Genomic DNA, 12739 nt, shown 5'->3' on the forward strand with positions numbered 1-12739 from the left:
TAAAACAGTACAATATATAGAGTACAATATAAATCCCATCAAAGAATTCACACTAAATAATAATTCTAAACTCTGTTTTCACTAATCCATCTGTGTTATTAGAGAGATTTAGAGTGACGTTCACGGCAAATGTCAGATAGAAAGTTAAGAATATCTCAAAAAAGAAAGTTTGCTGACAAAATCTGTCCGGGACAATTCTTATGGACAAAAATATCTACAGCTGAACCTCCATTAAGCGGCCAGTGATCAAAGTCCCGAAAAAATTGTAGAAAAGAATGGGAAATTAAACCTCTATTAAGCGACCGCAGCAACCAATCGAAAGTTTTCCCCTTGTTGTTAGATTACATTTGGCTCTATTTTAAGAACATGATGGAGGAAAACAGTCCGAGATAGAAGGTGACGACGGATTGTGGACCAGTTATGTCGCCCCCGTCACGTGTTTGTTTTAAAATAAAGTGATGTTTCTGCGAAAGATTATGCTAATTTATGACCCAACTTATGACGAAAATCTGTTGAGTGGCCAACCCCCATTACGCGGTCACTTGTGGGTTCCCTGAGGGTGACTGCTTAATAGAGGTTCAACTGTATAGTAAGTGAAAACTTGGTCACGTGGTTGATTTACGTTTGCCGTTAGTCGTAAACGTGACTCTAAATCTCAATTGATGCATTGTGTACTCACTTCCACCAACACAGAGGCTGTTGTTTATAAAATTCAACGGTTACTAAGGAATTGTAATTGCTTGCCTCCGCCAATGCAGTAACATCATGAGCATTAAGGTCATTGCCTGACAGATTCAACTTCGTTAGTGTTGAATTGCGTTTGATTGCTTCCGCTAGTGCAGTACAGTCACCAGTACCAAGTCTATTTAATGACAAATCCAACTGTGTTATTGTTGAATTGTGTTTGATTGCTTCTGCCAGTCCAGTCCAGTCACCAATCCCAAGTTCATTCCGTGACAAATTCAACTGTGTAATTGTTGAATTGTGTTTGATTGCTTCCGCCAGTGCAGTACAGTCACTAATCCCAAGTTCATTCCGTGACAAATTCAACTGTGTAGTTGTTGAATTGTGTTTGATTGCTTCCGCCAGTGCAGTACAGTCACCAGGACCAAGTTTATTCCATGACAAATCCAACTGTGTTATTGTTGAATTGTGTTTGATTGCTTCCGCTAGTGCAGTACAGTCACCAGTACCAAGTCTATTTAATGACAAATCCAACTGTGTTATTGTTGAATTGTGTTTGATTGCTTCTGCCAGTCCAGTCCAGTCACCAATCCCAAATTCATTCAGTGACAAATTCAACTGTGTAATTGTTGAATTGTGTTTGATTGCTTCCGCCAGTGCAGTACAGTCACCAGGACCAAGTTCATTAAATGACAAATCCAACTGTGTTATTGTTGAATTGTGTTTGATTGCTTCCGCTAGTGCAGTACAGTCACCAATCCCAAGTTCATTCCGTGACAAATCCAACTGTGTTATAGTTGAATTGTGTTTGATTGCTTCCGCCAGTGCAGTACAGTCACCAGGATCAAGTTTATTCCATGACAAATTCAACTCTGTTATTGTTGAATTATGTTTGATCGCGTCCGCCAGTGCAGTACAGTCACCAGTACCAAGTCTATTTGATGACAAATCCAACCGTGTTATTGTTGAATTGTGTTTGATTGCTTCTGCCAGTCCAGTCCAGTCACCAATCCCAAGTTCATTCTGTGACAAATTCAACTGTGTTATTGCTGAATTGTGTTTGATTGCCTCCGCCAGTGCAGTACAGTCACCAGGACCAAGTTCATTTAATGACAAATCCAACTGTGTTATTGTTGAATTGTGTTTGATTGCTTCCGCCAGTGCAGTACAGTCACCGGTACCAAGTTTATTCCATGACAAATTCAACTCTGTTATTGTTGAATTATGTTTGATTGCGTCCGCCAGTGCAGTACAGTCACCAGTACCAAGTCTATTTAATGACAAAGCCAACTCTGTTATTGTTGAATTGTGTTTGATTACCTCTGCCAATGCAGAACACTGAAAACAATTATTACCAAGGGCCAAGGATGAAAAGTCCAGCTTTGTTATTTGAATATTTGAGCCAAGGGAACGAGATAACAGCACATGAAGGGAAGAACTTGTGTCGTTTCTACATTCACCAATGCACTGTAATGCGAAAAATAATTCATCGTTATTGTGTACCTCTTCAGCAATACTGGCGATCAAAGGCTTTACCTTTTCAGGTTGTGAAGCCAACAGGCCGCATGTGAACAAAAGCACTTGTCTGAGCTCACAGAAATATCTGGTGTCTGTAATTATGTTTTCTGGACAAACTTCGTTATTTAGAACCTGGCAACAGAGGTAAAATGCTGCAAAAAGTTCCTGAAATGTTTTATGTAAAAAGCAATAGTTAAGAGATGGTCGCACTTTGCTCCGGCCACACTCCACGGACAAAAAGCCAAATTCAGTTAATTCGACTTCACAATTTTCAAACTCGCTTTCGTCGAAGGACATGCTTTTCTGAAGGAGGCCCTTCAACGCGATCGAGCCAAGCTGTTTCAGTTGAGTCTTGTATACTTTGGTGAGGTCTTCGCCCTTGGCCTTTGGTAGTGGTAAACCTTTCTTTTTTCTGTATCTTCTAAGAACACACTCTACTATTTCTAGATACAGCTGTGTGCCACTCTCTGGAAAAACACCATCAAAGTCTTCACATAGGAGACAAAGAAGTACAGTGTTTAAAGGACTTTCTGTCAACTGTCTGAGGTTTTCGTCAAGGTTTAGTTTGATTAATAGCTTCTCGGCCAAATGAGCGTCCTCCTTGAAGTATTTGACGATAAACTCTCGGGCGTCGTCTTTGGTAAAACCTTCAATTTCTAGCAACCTGTCGCAGCATTCGCGCACCTCCATACCAACCTCCTGTCGTGCTGTTACTACAATGTGACATCTTTGTAAGATTCTTCCTTGAATTACTTCCTTAAACGCTGGTAACATATTGGTAGGCAACTCATCCAATCCATCAAGTACCAGTAAAATGTCTGGCTGATTATGGCGAATGAATTTGAAGAATTCCTCCTTATCTTCTTTTGTGACATCTTGAGGCAGAAGTTGATCATCAATGGCATTCCAAAGAACGGAATTAAAGATTTCCTCCAGCTGTTCTTTTCTGGATCGAGGCAAAACCTGTGCTTCCCAAAGGTAAGGCTGTATGTCTCGACATTTAAGAAACAAAACTACTTTGAAGTTTGGAAAAAAAGTCTCTGAAGAATGTTCTTCCCCTTGTTTCTTCGTTGCCCAGTCGTAAGCAAGTTTATAACAGAGTGTGGTCTTTCCTATACCTGGCTTCCCTTCAATCAACACCGTCCTAGGATGTGGGCATTCCTCGTGTGGTTTAAAGATATCGTTCATCGTAACAGTTTCATCAGTCTTTTCCCCCCTTTCTTTCTTCCTGCTCACTATTTTGAGTCTGGTAAAATTGTTATCAAGGCCTAATCGAAATTTTTCACACCACGGAAAGGGTGCAATCCATCTTTCACGGGTGCTGTAGAGTTGGCGAATGCCATCGATAAATTCAGTTGGGTCAAAAGCACCTGAAAAAAATATCATAACACCCTGTTACAGTCTACTGAACCCCGTTTAACTGCTAACTGCACAACTTAAACTTTAGCTGCAGAACTTGCATGTTCCGTCTTCATTATTTTTCCTGTCTGGGGGGTGTCATCTCACAGGGTGTGTAACTTTTCTGTAGTTAAATATCCTCAAATTTATTCTTCCTAAGAAAATTTCCCTAAAAGCTTTCTTCTGAAAATACAACCAAGTATCAAGGAACTTCACCATTTTCTTTATGAGAAAAATATTTAGTGCCTTCTTATTCTGTTAATCCTTAGTCTTTCTAGATTTCTTTGTATAGAGGTTTACATGTTGGCAAGTGACTGCCCTATGTTTATTCACTTTTTTTTGTGAACTAATTGACAATGTTCTGGGGGAAAACAAAACAGACAACCAACAGTTTTAAATACAGAAGGGAAAAAGAGATGCACCGGTTTTCTTCATGGTTCTAGGCTGAAAGAAACTCAATGTAAAATTGTTTGTTAGTTCTGCAAGGTTGTGCTTGTACATTGTATGTCACGGACCTCATGGAGAAAAACCAAGGTTTTATCACAGTGGTAAGCATACCTTTTTCTTGTTTTGCGCGCTCTGCAGGAACCGTCAAACTTGCTATAATTTTCCTTTGACTTTTGATTATTTGATCACTCGTGTGCTTTAGTAGCTCTGTTTGTTATCAGAATCAAAAATCCATTAATCAGTCCGGGAGAGATCACAGCTAGAAGTATAGTTAAATGGAATGGCTATCTAGCAAGTGTCGACTGGAACACCTTTTTAAGGGCACAAGAATTTCTTATTATGGCTGTGGTCACACGCTCCTCCAGAGGTAGGGGGAGTAAAGCTACAAAATAACATAACCACTACCACTCCCCCTTTTTTTCTTATGTAGGAGGGTTTAGGGTAGCCAAAGTTACAGCTGTCCTCTCAAGGGGGCGGCTGAAATTTCAGTCCAGGTCTAGGGGAATATATTGCAGGTCATGAAGTTAGCAACAGTCATGCTTGGCATGATTTCTCTTAACTGAAATGATTCATGCCTTACACCTTCAATGTAATAAAACAGTTTCTAGCATTTCTTTATGCATAATTTTGTTAGAAGCTTATTGTTATTTCTTTCATCCACAATGATTATGGACTTTTCAACTTACCTTCAATCTCATCTAGTCTGTCTTTGCTGCTATCATCATCTTTCTTCCAATCCCTCAGTAATTCTTGGTAGTGTTTCTCAATGACAGGATCCATGCTCTCAGTCTTCAGTTTACTGATAGCAGCAGCATCTGCACCCAGTCCTACCAATGCATTACTTATATCCTGCCAATAAGTATTAAATGTTGTATCATCTACAGATGCCTGGCTGGAATGTCCAACTACATGGTTCCGGTAATACTTCACCCTAGCTATGTTGGCTTCAACACTCATATCTGCAGCAGGTGGCAGATTGTCCCAACCAGTGGTTGGAGGAGTCAAGCCACATATATTCCTTAAGAGCAACATCAGCAGTGTGACATCAAAATCTTTCGAAGATACGGATGGACGTGAAGGGGGATACAGCTTGGCCCATTGAGTGGGATTGAGAATTCTCTTCTTTCTAAGTGTCTGCAGTACTGGGTGTGCTGGAGGCTTTGTAAGAATTCCATGTAGGCCTGCTGGTGGGTGAATACTATCAAACTTGTTTCTCAATGCCTGGGATCCTACATCCACAAGAAGACGACACAGACGAGCATAATTTGTTGTCTCTTTGGTGGATGCATATGAAGTTGTGCAGCAGGCCATGTGGATTATTTTGCTAGCTGTAAAAAAGCAAATAAAAATATTCATTTGGCAACCACGATGTAGCTCAGCAGGTACTCCTGAGAATTCTTGGTTGGGTGTGCCACCCAGTTCCCCAAATTCTGTCCGTGCTATTTCAGACGAAGAAATGTCATTTACCACACCTGTTTTAACACCTGAATTCTAAAATCCATAATAATGACAATCTCTATTGAGGATGCCTACTTCACCCTAAAGTGCTTTACAGAAGGGTCCTCCTATTAAAAAAACATTAAGTGAAACAGACAAATCTATAACTAAATTAAAACTTACTAAGAACTATCAATTATAATCAAAATGTTACATTGTGGATGGCCTTTTTAAATTTGCCAAGTGACTTGAGCTCCCTCAGTGACTTATCTAGATTATCCCCTTCGTTCGAAGCAAAATTTTTCGAAGTCCTAAGACCCCAGTTTCTATTATTTTGAAAAAGCCTTGCGTACATTATCCTTATGACAACTTTAAAAGAATGTGTAAACAAATTATTCAGGCACTTAAACATAAAGATGGCATGATGCTCAGTATGTCTTCTTGAGAGCAATTTCCACCCAAGTCTATCTCGAACCTCAGTGCCTGATGTACAAGGGAGTAAATCTAAAATTACAGTATATGTGCTGCTTTGTTTTGTAGAACTTGTAGTTGTTCCATTGAGGTGACATTACCCCTATCTCCCCAAATACAAAGTAATATCAGCAGAGTCGAAATTAGATAGGTAGGATGTAACTGTTAAAAAACATACTGTAAGCCTATTTGCCATAAGCCTTTTATTATTATACCCATTTTCAGACTTGAAGTAGGTCACAAAATGTTACATACATGTTTACAAAGTTAGAGATTACATAATCATTACTTAGTCCCCTCCCCAGGCTACCTCTCAGCTCTTTTTTTCTTTTGCCCACACCAATTCTTTTCTCCTTTCCCCCCCAAAGTAGAGCTTGGTCCCAGGATACTTAGATTAGACGGCCAACAAACACTTTTTTCTTTAAATCCATAATTTTCTACAAGTTTAACAAGCACGCTACAATCTTTGACACAGTACATGTCTGAAAAGCACACTTTTATCAACAATTTCATCCATTTATCATACAATTCTGTTTAAACGAAATTATTCTCCCACCCCCAAATCAATGTTGTTTGTAGTTGAAGAAAGACTTGAGGGTTGAAAGTACAACCAGGAGTCGGCTCTCGATACAACATTAATTTGGGGGGATGGGGTTGGGTTACACAGGGAGAGGGATACGCCTGTTTTATGCAAAAAAAGGTGCTATTCAATGGTGGTATCTCAACACTTTTGTCCCTTATTGTAGATTTCTCAAAAACTGAAACACATTTCCAGGGTTGTCAAAAAGTTTTTAAGTAGCAGGCTGATAATGATTAGTAGGCGGCTTTGGAACTCGCACCAAAGGCACAAGTTTTTGAGGGCCGAGGCATCTAGGGACATTTTGAAATTTAGAGTCTCAGAAATGCCAGTTCCAGGGGTTTCCAGGAGGTATTTTCCACCACGAATGCCATGCTGTTTCGTCAGAATATGCACAAGACTGGGAACAATTGCCCTTGAAAATTCCCAAGCATTCCACGACATTGTACAGTTCGAATGTTCCACAGATCTAAACCTGTTTAAATACGCGTTCAACGTCATTCAATACTGGGAAACAGATGCTTTACAATTTTATTCAATGGTGCTTATTTTTTGTTAGCGGTTATGGTAGAAGGAGATGAAAGCAGCCGGCTAAGGATGGCTAACTACAAGGCGGTTTTGGCCGGCTACTGGCCCTTATTGTTAGCCCTGCATATCTTTTCAAGCAATCTCCATGTTGTTATTCTTAAATGAGTGACCCAAGCATTTGGCTGTTTGATAATAATAGTTTGCCCACACTGCATGGTAGAAAGATGGGATTCCTTCTTTACATACTCTTTCAAATAATGTGAGTCACTTGGTTTGCAGCTGAACTAGTTTCTGATGTAAAAAATATAAGAAATACAAGGAAACTACACTAACTAATGTTTGACATTTTGCAGCGCTTCAAGTGGCCTCTAGCAAAAAATATAGGGCTCAATATTTGGACACTTGAAGCCCTGATATTGAATAAGCAGAGGTCTAAAGAGCGTTCTGTGCCTGGGTTGCTGCTGGGTATGCTATGGCCTCTCAGAGCCCCTACCCCATAATAGTCTGTCCTGTGGCTAATTATAGACCCCATCTTGGTCATTTTTAGGCAAATATAGAATTTCTGGGATATTCCAGCTTAGTCACTTTCTATTGATAAATCTACATTGTTCATACAGAATTTTGGGGGGAAACATCAAGGACTTTTCAAGGACATCTTTTCCCTGAAAATTGACATAGAATGACACGAAGAGTAAAGACCTTTCAAATTCGTAGGTGGAGGGGAGTTTGCATATTGCAATACCTTCCGCAAGGAAGGCACGGTTCCAGGGGTACTTCAAAGAATGAAAAATGAACTATGCGGGAACATTGAAATCATAAGAAAACATACCTTCACGATCACCAAGAACTGGTGTGCTGCTGTGCTTTCAATTTTCCCTTTGTGCAAAACACTTTTTAACAAAGGTTAATTCTATTCAAGGAGCTTTCAAAAATATTCAAGGACTTCTGTGGAAAGGATTTTCCCACAATTTTTCAATTGGGTTATTCCAGAAAAAAAAACCACACCCCCATGATAGAAGGCACAGTTTTTTGTGAATCCTGTGTTTGTTGTGAATGTTGTTACTCCATAATTTTCACATCTTGTTAAACAGGCTTACACTTTTTGCAAATAAGCTCATATTTGAGTGAACTTCTCTTTTTTTCTAGAACAGGCAAAATATACAGCAATATATACTACAATAAAGCTCAAAACTAACTATGTTCTAAAAAAAATGGTTCTCTTCTTTGTTGATAAAAAATGACTGCGAAAAAGAGAAAAAGGACACTTAGCGGGATATTACATGACGCGCTGTACCAGTTGCCACAACACTTGCCTTTCAAAATGGCCGCCAAACAAATCATGAACAAATAACCATGCTTACAAAATGTGCTTGTAAGGCCTGTTTAGTTGTAAATCACCCTGAAATAGCATTAACCTTGGAAAAATGTATAATTGAAGGTAAAATCTTTGTTTGCTTTCCTTGAACTGAGCGCTTTTACATGAATTATGCGATTTTTCTTGATACCTTCAAGTTATTGCATGTCACTTCTACAAAAGTAACGAGGGTGAGCCTATGGATGGCAACTTAAAGTAAATGTGTTAAGAGGTCTGTAGTTTGAAAGAATAATAAAATTTCAAAAGGCAAAGCAATTTTTTGAAAACTTATTGATTGAAGCGATTGAAACATCGATGAAATTGAAAGTTACCCCCGAGGATGTATTTTTAGGTTCAGAGCCCCCGTCCGGTCTGGATTTCCAGAGCCGTCAAGGAAATTGAGACCCCATCCAGCGGCACATCCCCATTAGCCTCAACAACCCCCCCCCCCCCCCCCCACCACCACCACCACCCCCGTGGGGTTCCGTGATAATCTTAATTTGCCACTTAGTCTTAATTGTGCTATCTCCCGGGTGCTATCTTCGCCAAAACATTCTCCTGCGCTCTAAACAAGTACCGGGTAAAACTGTAGCTGCATTTTCAGCTGACGCCGTGCTAAAATGAATTTCCTTCATCAGACTATCAATTTCGACTTCAAAAGCTGTCGTTAATATGTGGAACAACTTATTGCCTAAACAATTCCTAGTTGTTTAGGGTTTGTAGAATAAAAAAAGACAGGTGTAATGTCATTCAACACATCTCCCCTCCAAATATAGCTTACTTTTTACTTATCTCGATCGATGAACCATCACAGTCGCAGGATCAACTCGATAAGCCTATTTGTTTCAACGGCGGAAGAAAGATGATGAAGAGCTCCAGGCGAATATTAGCCACGCGATACGTTTCGATTATCCTGCCTTTCTTCAGGTTAAAAAGCGAACGAAGTACTTACAAACGAAAGCAAGCAGTGTAATTAATTAGAAAGGCGCTCAATCATGAATGAGGACAAAAATACCAAAGACATTCCTTGCACTATTTGCTTGCAACAAAACCCTCGTTTCACCGTCGTTTAGTTTTGGAAAACGAGAAGACCCTGGGGACGAGTTTTTTTTAGGATCCAATATGGCGTCCGGTGTTCGGCTTGGGGGTCGCTTATGCTTCAGAGTTTGTATGTCGGCGCACCACCGCACAAGATATAGGATTTTGGCTTCAAACTTATCTTTGTATTTGTGGAGGTATCGGCTATCTAGCGGCATTAACACGGTAGGAACAATCCAAAAAAACTGAAAATTTTATTTCGGATTTTTTCTAACTACATGTATACCCATGCTGACCCTAACTCTTAATAATGCACCTATCAATGGTTTGCCCCAGGATGGGGGGGGGCGGGCAACCCAAGGGAAATTTGACATTTTCAGTTTTTCAAATGTCAATTTCCCCACCCTTGGGTTTCCATCCTAAGTCAAATTCCCACCCCTGGGGACCACAGACCTTCATAGTAAGTTAAACGAAATGGTAGGCACTCACGACAAGTTTATTGCAGCACTCCTCCAGACACAACACTGATTTGAACAAATAACGATTAAACAAGATCCTCTCAAAACAATCCAAACTGTATTTCTTGTAGACAAAAATTTCTTAGGCTAGAATTATTAAAAAATTGACATAGAAAGTATCAAAAAATAAGATTATTTAGTAAAGCACTACTTGTCTTGGAATTGCTCGCATTTTAGGCATCCTACTGATGAACAGTTGGGACACGTAGATATATTTTATAGCAACTACTATAATTTGCAGTCTGTCTACTTTGAATTTGGTGAGATTTGGCACAGGTTTCTGGATTCATCTTCTATGTCATGCCTGGAATAGGTCGTATTCCGCTTTCACCCAACTGATGTTCGTAACTGAGGTCCACAATTCACCAGAATTTCATTTAATTTAACATTTGGAGTATACTAGCAAATCTATAAATACAGAGACTATCGAAAACTTGAGGCAGGGCGGCATCCTCTGAAGACAAGTAAGTAGGAAGTAAATTTTGATCTAAACGAGCTCTTGTGCGAATATTTCTTCTCAAAGCTGAAGGAAAAATACCTTATGTTATTAGAACTTTAAAGACAGAGCACTGATGGGCATAAAAAACAACAGTTTTGCTTAAAAAAAAGCAATACGATACTCCTTACCTTTCATTCAGCCATCCTTGGACGCGGGAAACTCGCTCAAATGACTTCTGGGTATTTTCCAAGATGGCGTACCACTCACTCATTCCCAGGTCCTCTCCACTTTTCAAGATGGCGGTCGAGTCAAATTTCCCACCCTGGGGGACCGTTGTGGATGTCAAAATCCCCACCCACGTGCGCTTTACGAAGTCTAATTCCCGTGGGTTGCCCGGCCCCCCCATCCTGGGGCAAACCATTGATAGGTGCATAATATATAGATTTAGCCAAGGCTAAAAGCGAAGCTCTCTTTGATATTTATGTTTTCCCAAAGAAAATATAAAGTCGAGTAATACTAAAGACATGGTGAAGACAACGAGAATGGTAAAAACAAGAACAATAGATCTACTTGGCTATCTTTGATACAAGGATGGGAATTGGGAACGGGGATCGGGGAACAGGGAATCTTTAACATGGAGAGTCTTTAAAAGCGGGAATCTATAAAACGGGGAATCTTTAAAATGGGGAATCTTTAAAAGCGGGAATCTTTAAAATGTGGAATCTTTAAAACTGGGAATCTTTAAAATGGGAAATCTGACATCATCCCCATAGGCTCCTTGCAAATGGCCTTGAATGATACAATGTTGTTGTGCTGTAACTCCCTTAAAATCTTTGCTTCCTTAATGACAGTTTCTGTGAAGTCTTCAGCTGTACTGAGCAGCTCTTTGACAACATCATTTTCAGCGGGGCTTTTCTTTAGGTTCCTAATTTGTAACAAAAAACGGCCCAAATGTTCCTTGCCCTATGATATCATGGCCAACTTTCTCTTCCCAGGAAAACCGAGGCAAATCACCAAGCCTATCTATTTTTTTTTTTTTCGTTTACTCGCAAAAGCCAAGGGAAGCTTAAATTCAGCCATGTTGACCTAACATCAACATGAGTTGGAAAGGGCAGAATGTTGCCTGCCGCTTTAATGTCTTTAATTTTCCATGGTTTTCCTACCATCTGGAACACCTTTGGGAGAATTTATAGCAACCAAATACAATTTGGTTTTCATACTTTTCTTTATCCACTGGAGATACATTTTCCTGGTTGTTTTTCTTTTTGTGTGTGTGAGAACGGTACTTTCTTCCAATGAAATTGGTCTCTGTTGTTATATATTTCTCACTCTATCTCTTTCCCTGTTATCCAAGTTAATGTAGACATTAAAATCAGTTAGTGGAAAGAAAGACTGGTCTTCTTTTTTTCTTGCTCTAATTACAGGGCTTCTGATATTTCGCGGAAAAAAAAGCAACATTACGCGGGATTTTCAGGGGCAAATTCGCAGGAAAATCGCCCGATTTCGTGGGATTTTCGCGGGAAAAAAATCAAAATTCGTGGAAAAATCGGCTGATTTCACGAGATTTTGGCGAAAGAAAAGGCAAAATTCGCAGAAAAATGGGTTGATTTCGTGTGATTTTAGCGGAAAAAAGTCAAATTTCGAAGGATTTTCAAGGGGAAATTCTTAGAAAAATCGGCTGATTTCATGAGAAATTTCGGGGGGAAACTTTGCCGAGAAACAATAAGTAAAAAACAGTCAATTTTGCTGGATTTTTTTTGGCAAATTTTGCTAAAATCGATCAATTTTGCGTCGATATGAAAGTCCAGGCGGCCATGCAGTGATTTAAAATTACCCCCGAAATGAGCGGGGTTCTTGACATGCAAAATTTCACCTAGGCTATAACATACTCCATCCCCAATGGGCTAACTCTTGGCTTTCTTCCCCCTCCCCCAGAGTCTGTGGGATCAGTGTTTGGTCACATGCTACTGCTAACGTCATAACCAAATTTTCCTGGACGGATAGATTCCCAAATTTTCTTAGCTATGGGGCTCTGCTTGCACGCGCTTTGCGCTAATAATTAGGATTACAAAAAAAAGGAAGTTGAGATGATAACTTCTGGAGATCTTAATTATCAACGACCACCCTTATAATATTCTTGGAACCTTTCATGGATAATGCTGATTGAACTGCAAATTTTTTTAATGTCTGACAGGTATCCCAGAAACGGTATTTTGCAAATGACAAAAGGTCAAGTTTTTTGGATGCACTGCCTTTAGCAAGGATAGACAACACAGTAAGTTAACAACATGTGCAGGTTTTTTTTGGGAATTAACAAATGGAGGGGCGGT

General features: G+C 39.7%; 2 protein-coding genes across 2 annotated transcripts in view; one reads left to right on the forward strand and one right to left on the reverse strand.

Moving 5' to 3' along the window:
• Positions 1-675: 675 nt before the first annotated feature.
• Positions 676-5358, reverse strand: LOC140929452 (uncharacterized). Its single transcript, XM_073379247.1, has 4 exons — positions 4734-5358; positions 4159-4254; positions 3189-3572; positions 676-3122 (listed from the first exon to the last, which is right to left on the reverse strand). Exons 1-4 carry the CDS (start codon positions 5356-5358, stop codon positions 676-678), a joined length of 3552 nt encoding a protein of 1183 aa, XP_073235348.1.
• Positions 5359-9520: 4162 nt separating this feature from the next.
• Positions 9521-12739, forward strand: part of LOC140938365 (small ribosomal subunit protein uS9m-like) — a 22516-nt gene continuing 19297 nt past the window's right edge. The window contains exons 1-2 of the mRNA XM_073387855.1: positions 9521-9677; positions 12604-12684. Coding sequence (XP_073243956.1) covers positions 9537-9677; positions 12604-12684 — 222 coding nt within the window. The 5' untranslated portion in view covers positions 9521-9536. The remainder of the gene's footprint in view (positions 9678-12603; positions 12685-12739) is intronic.

Source organism: Porites lutea, chromosome 1 (assembly GCF_958299795.1).
Source record: "Porites lutea chromosome 1, jaPorLute2.1, whole genome shotgun sequence".
Lineage (NCBI taxonomy): Eukaryota > Metazoa > Cnidaria > Anthozoa > Scleractinia > Poritidae > Porites > Porites lutea.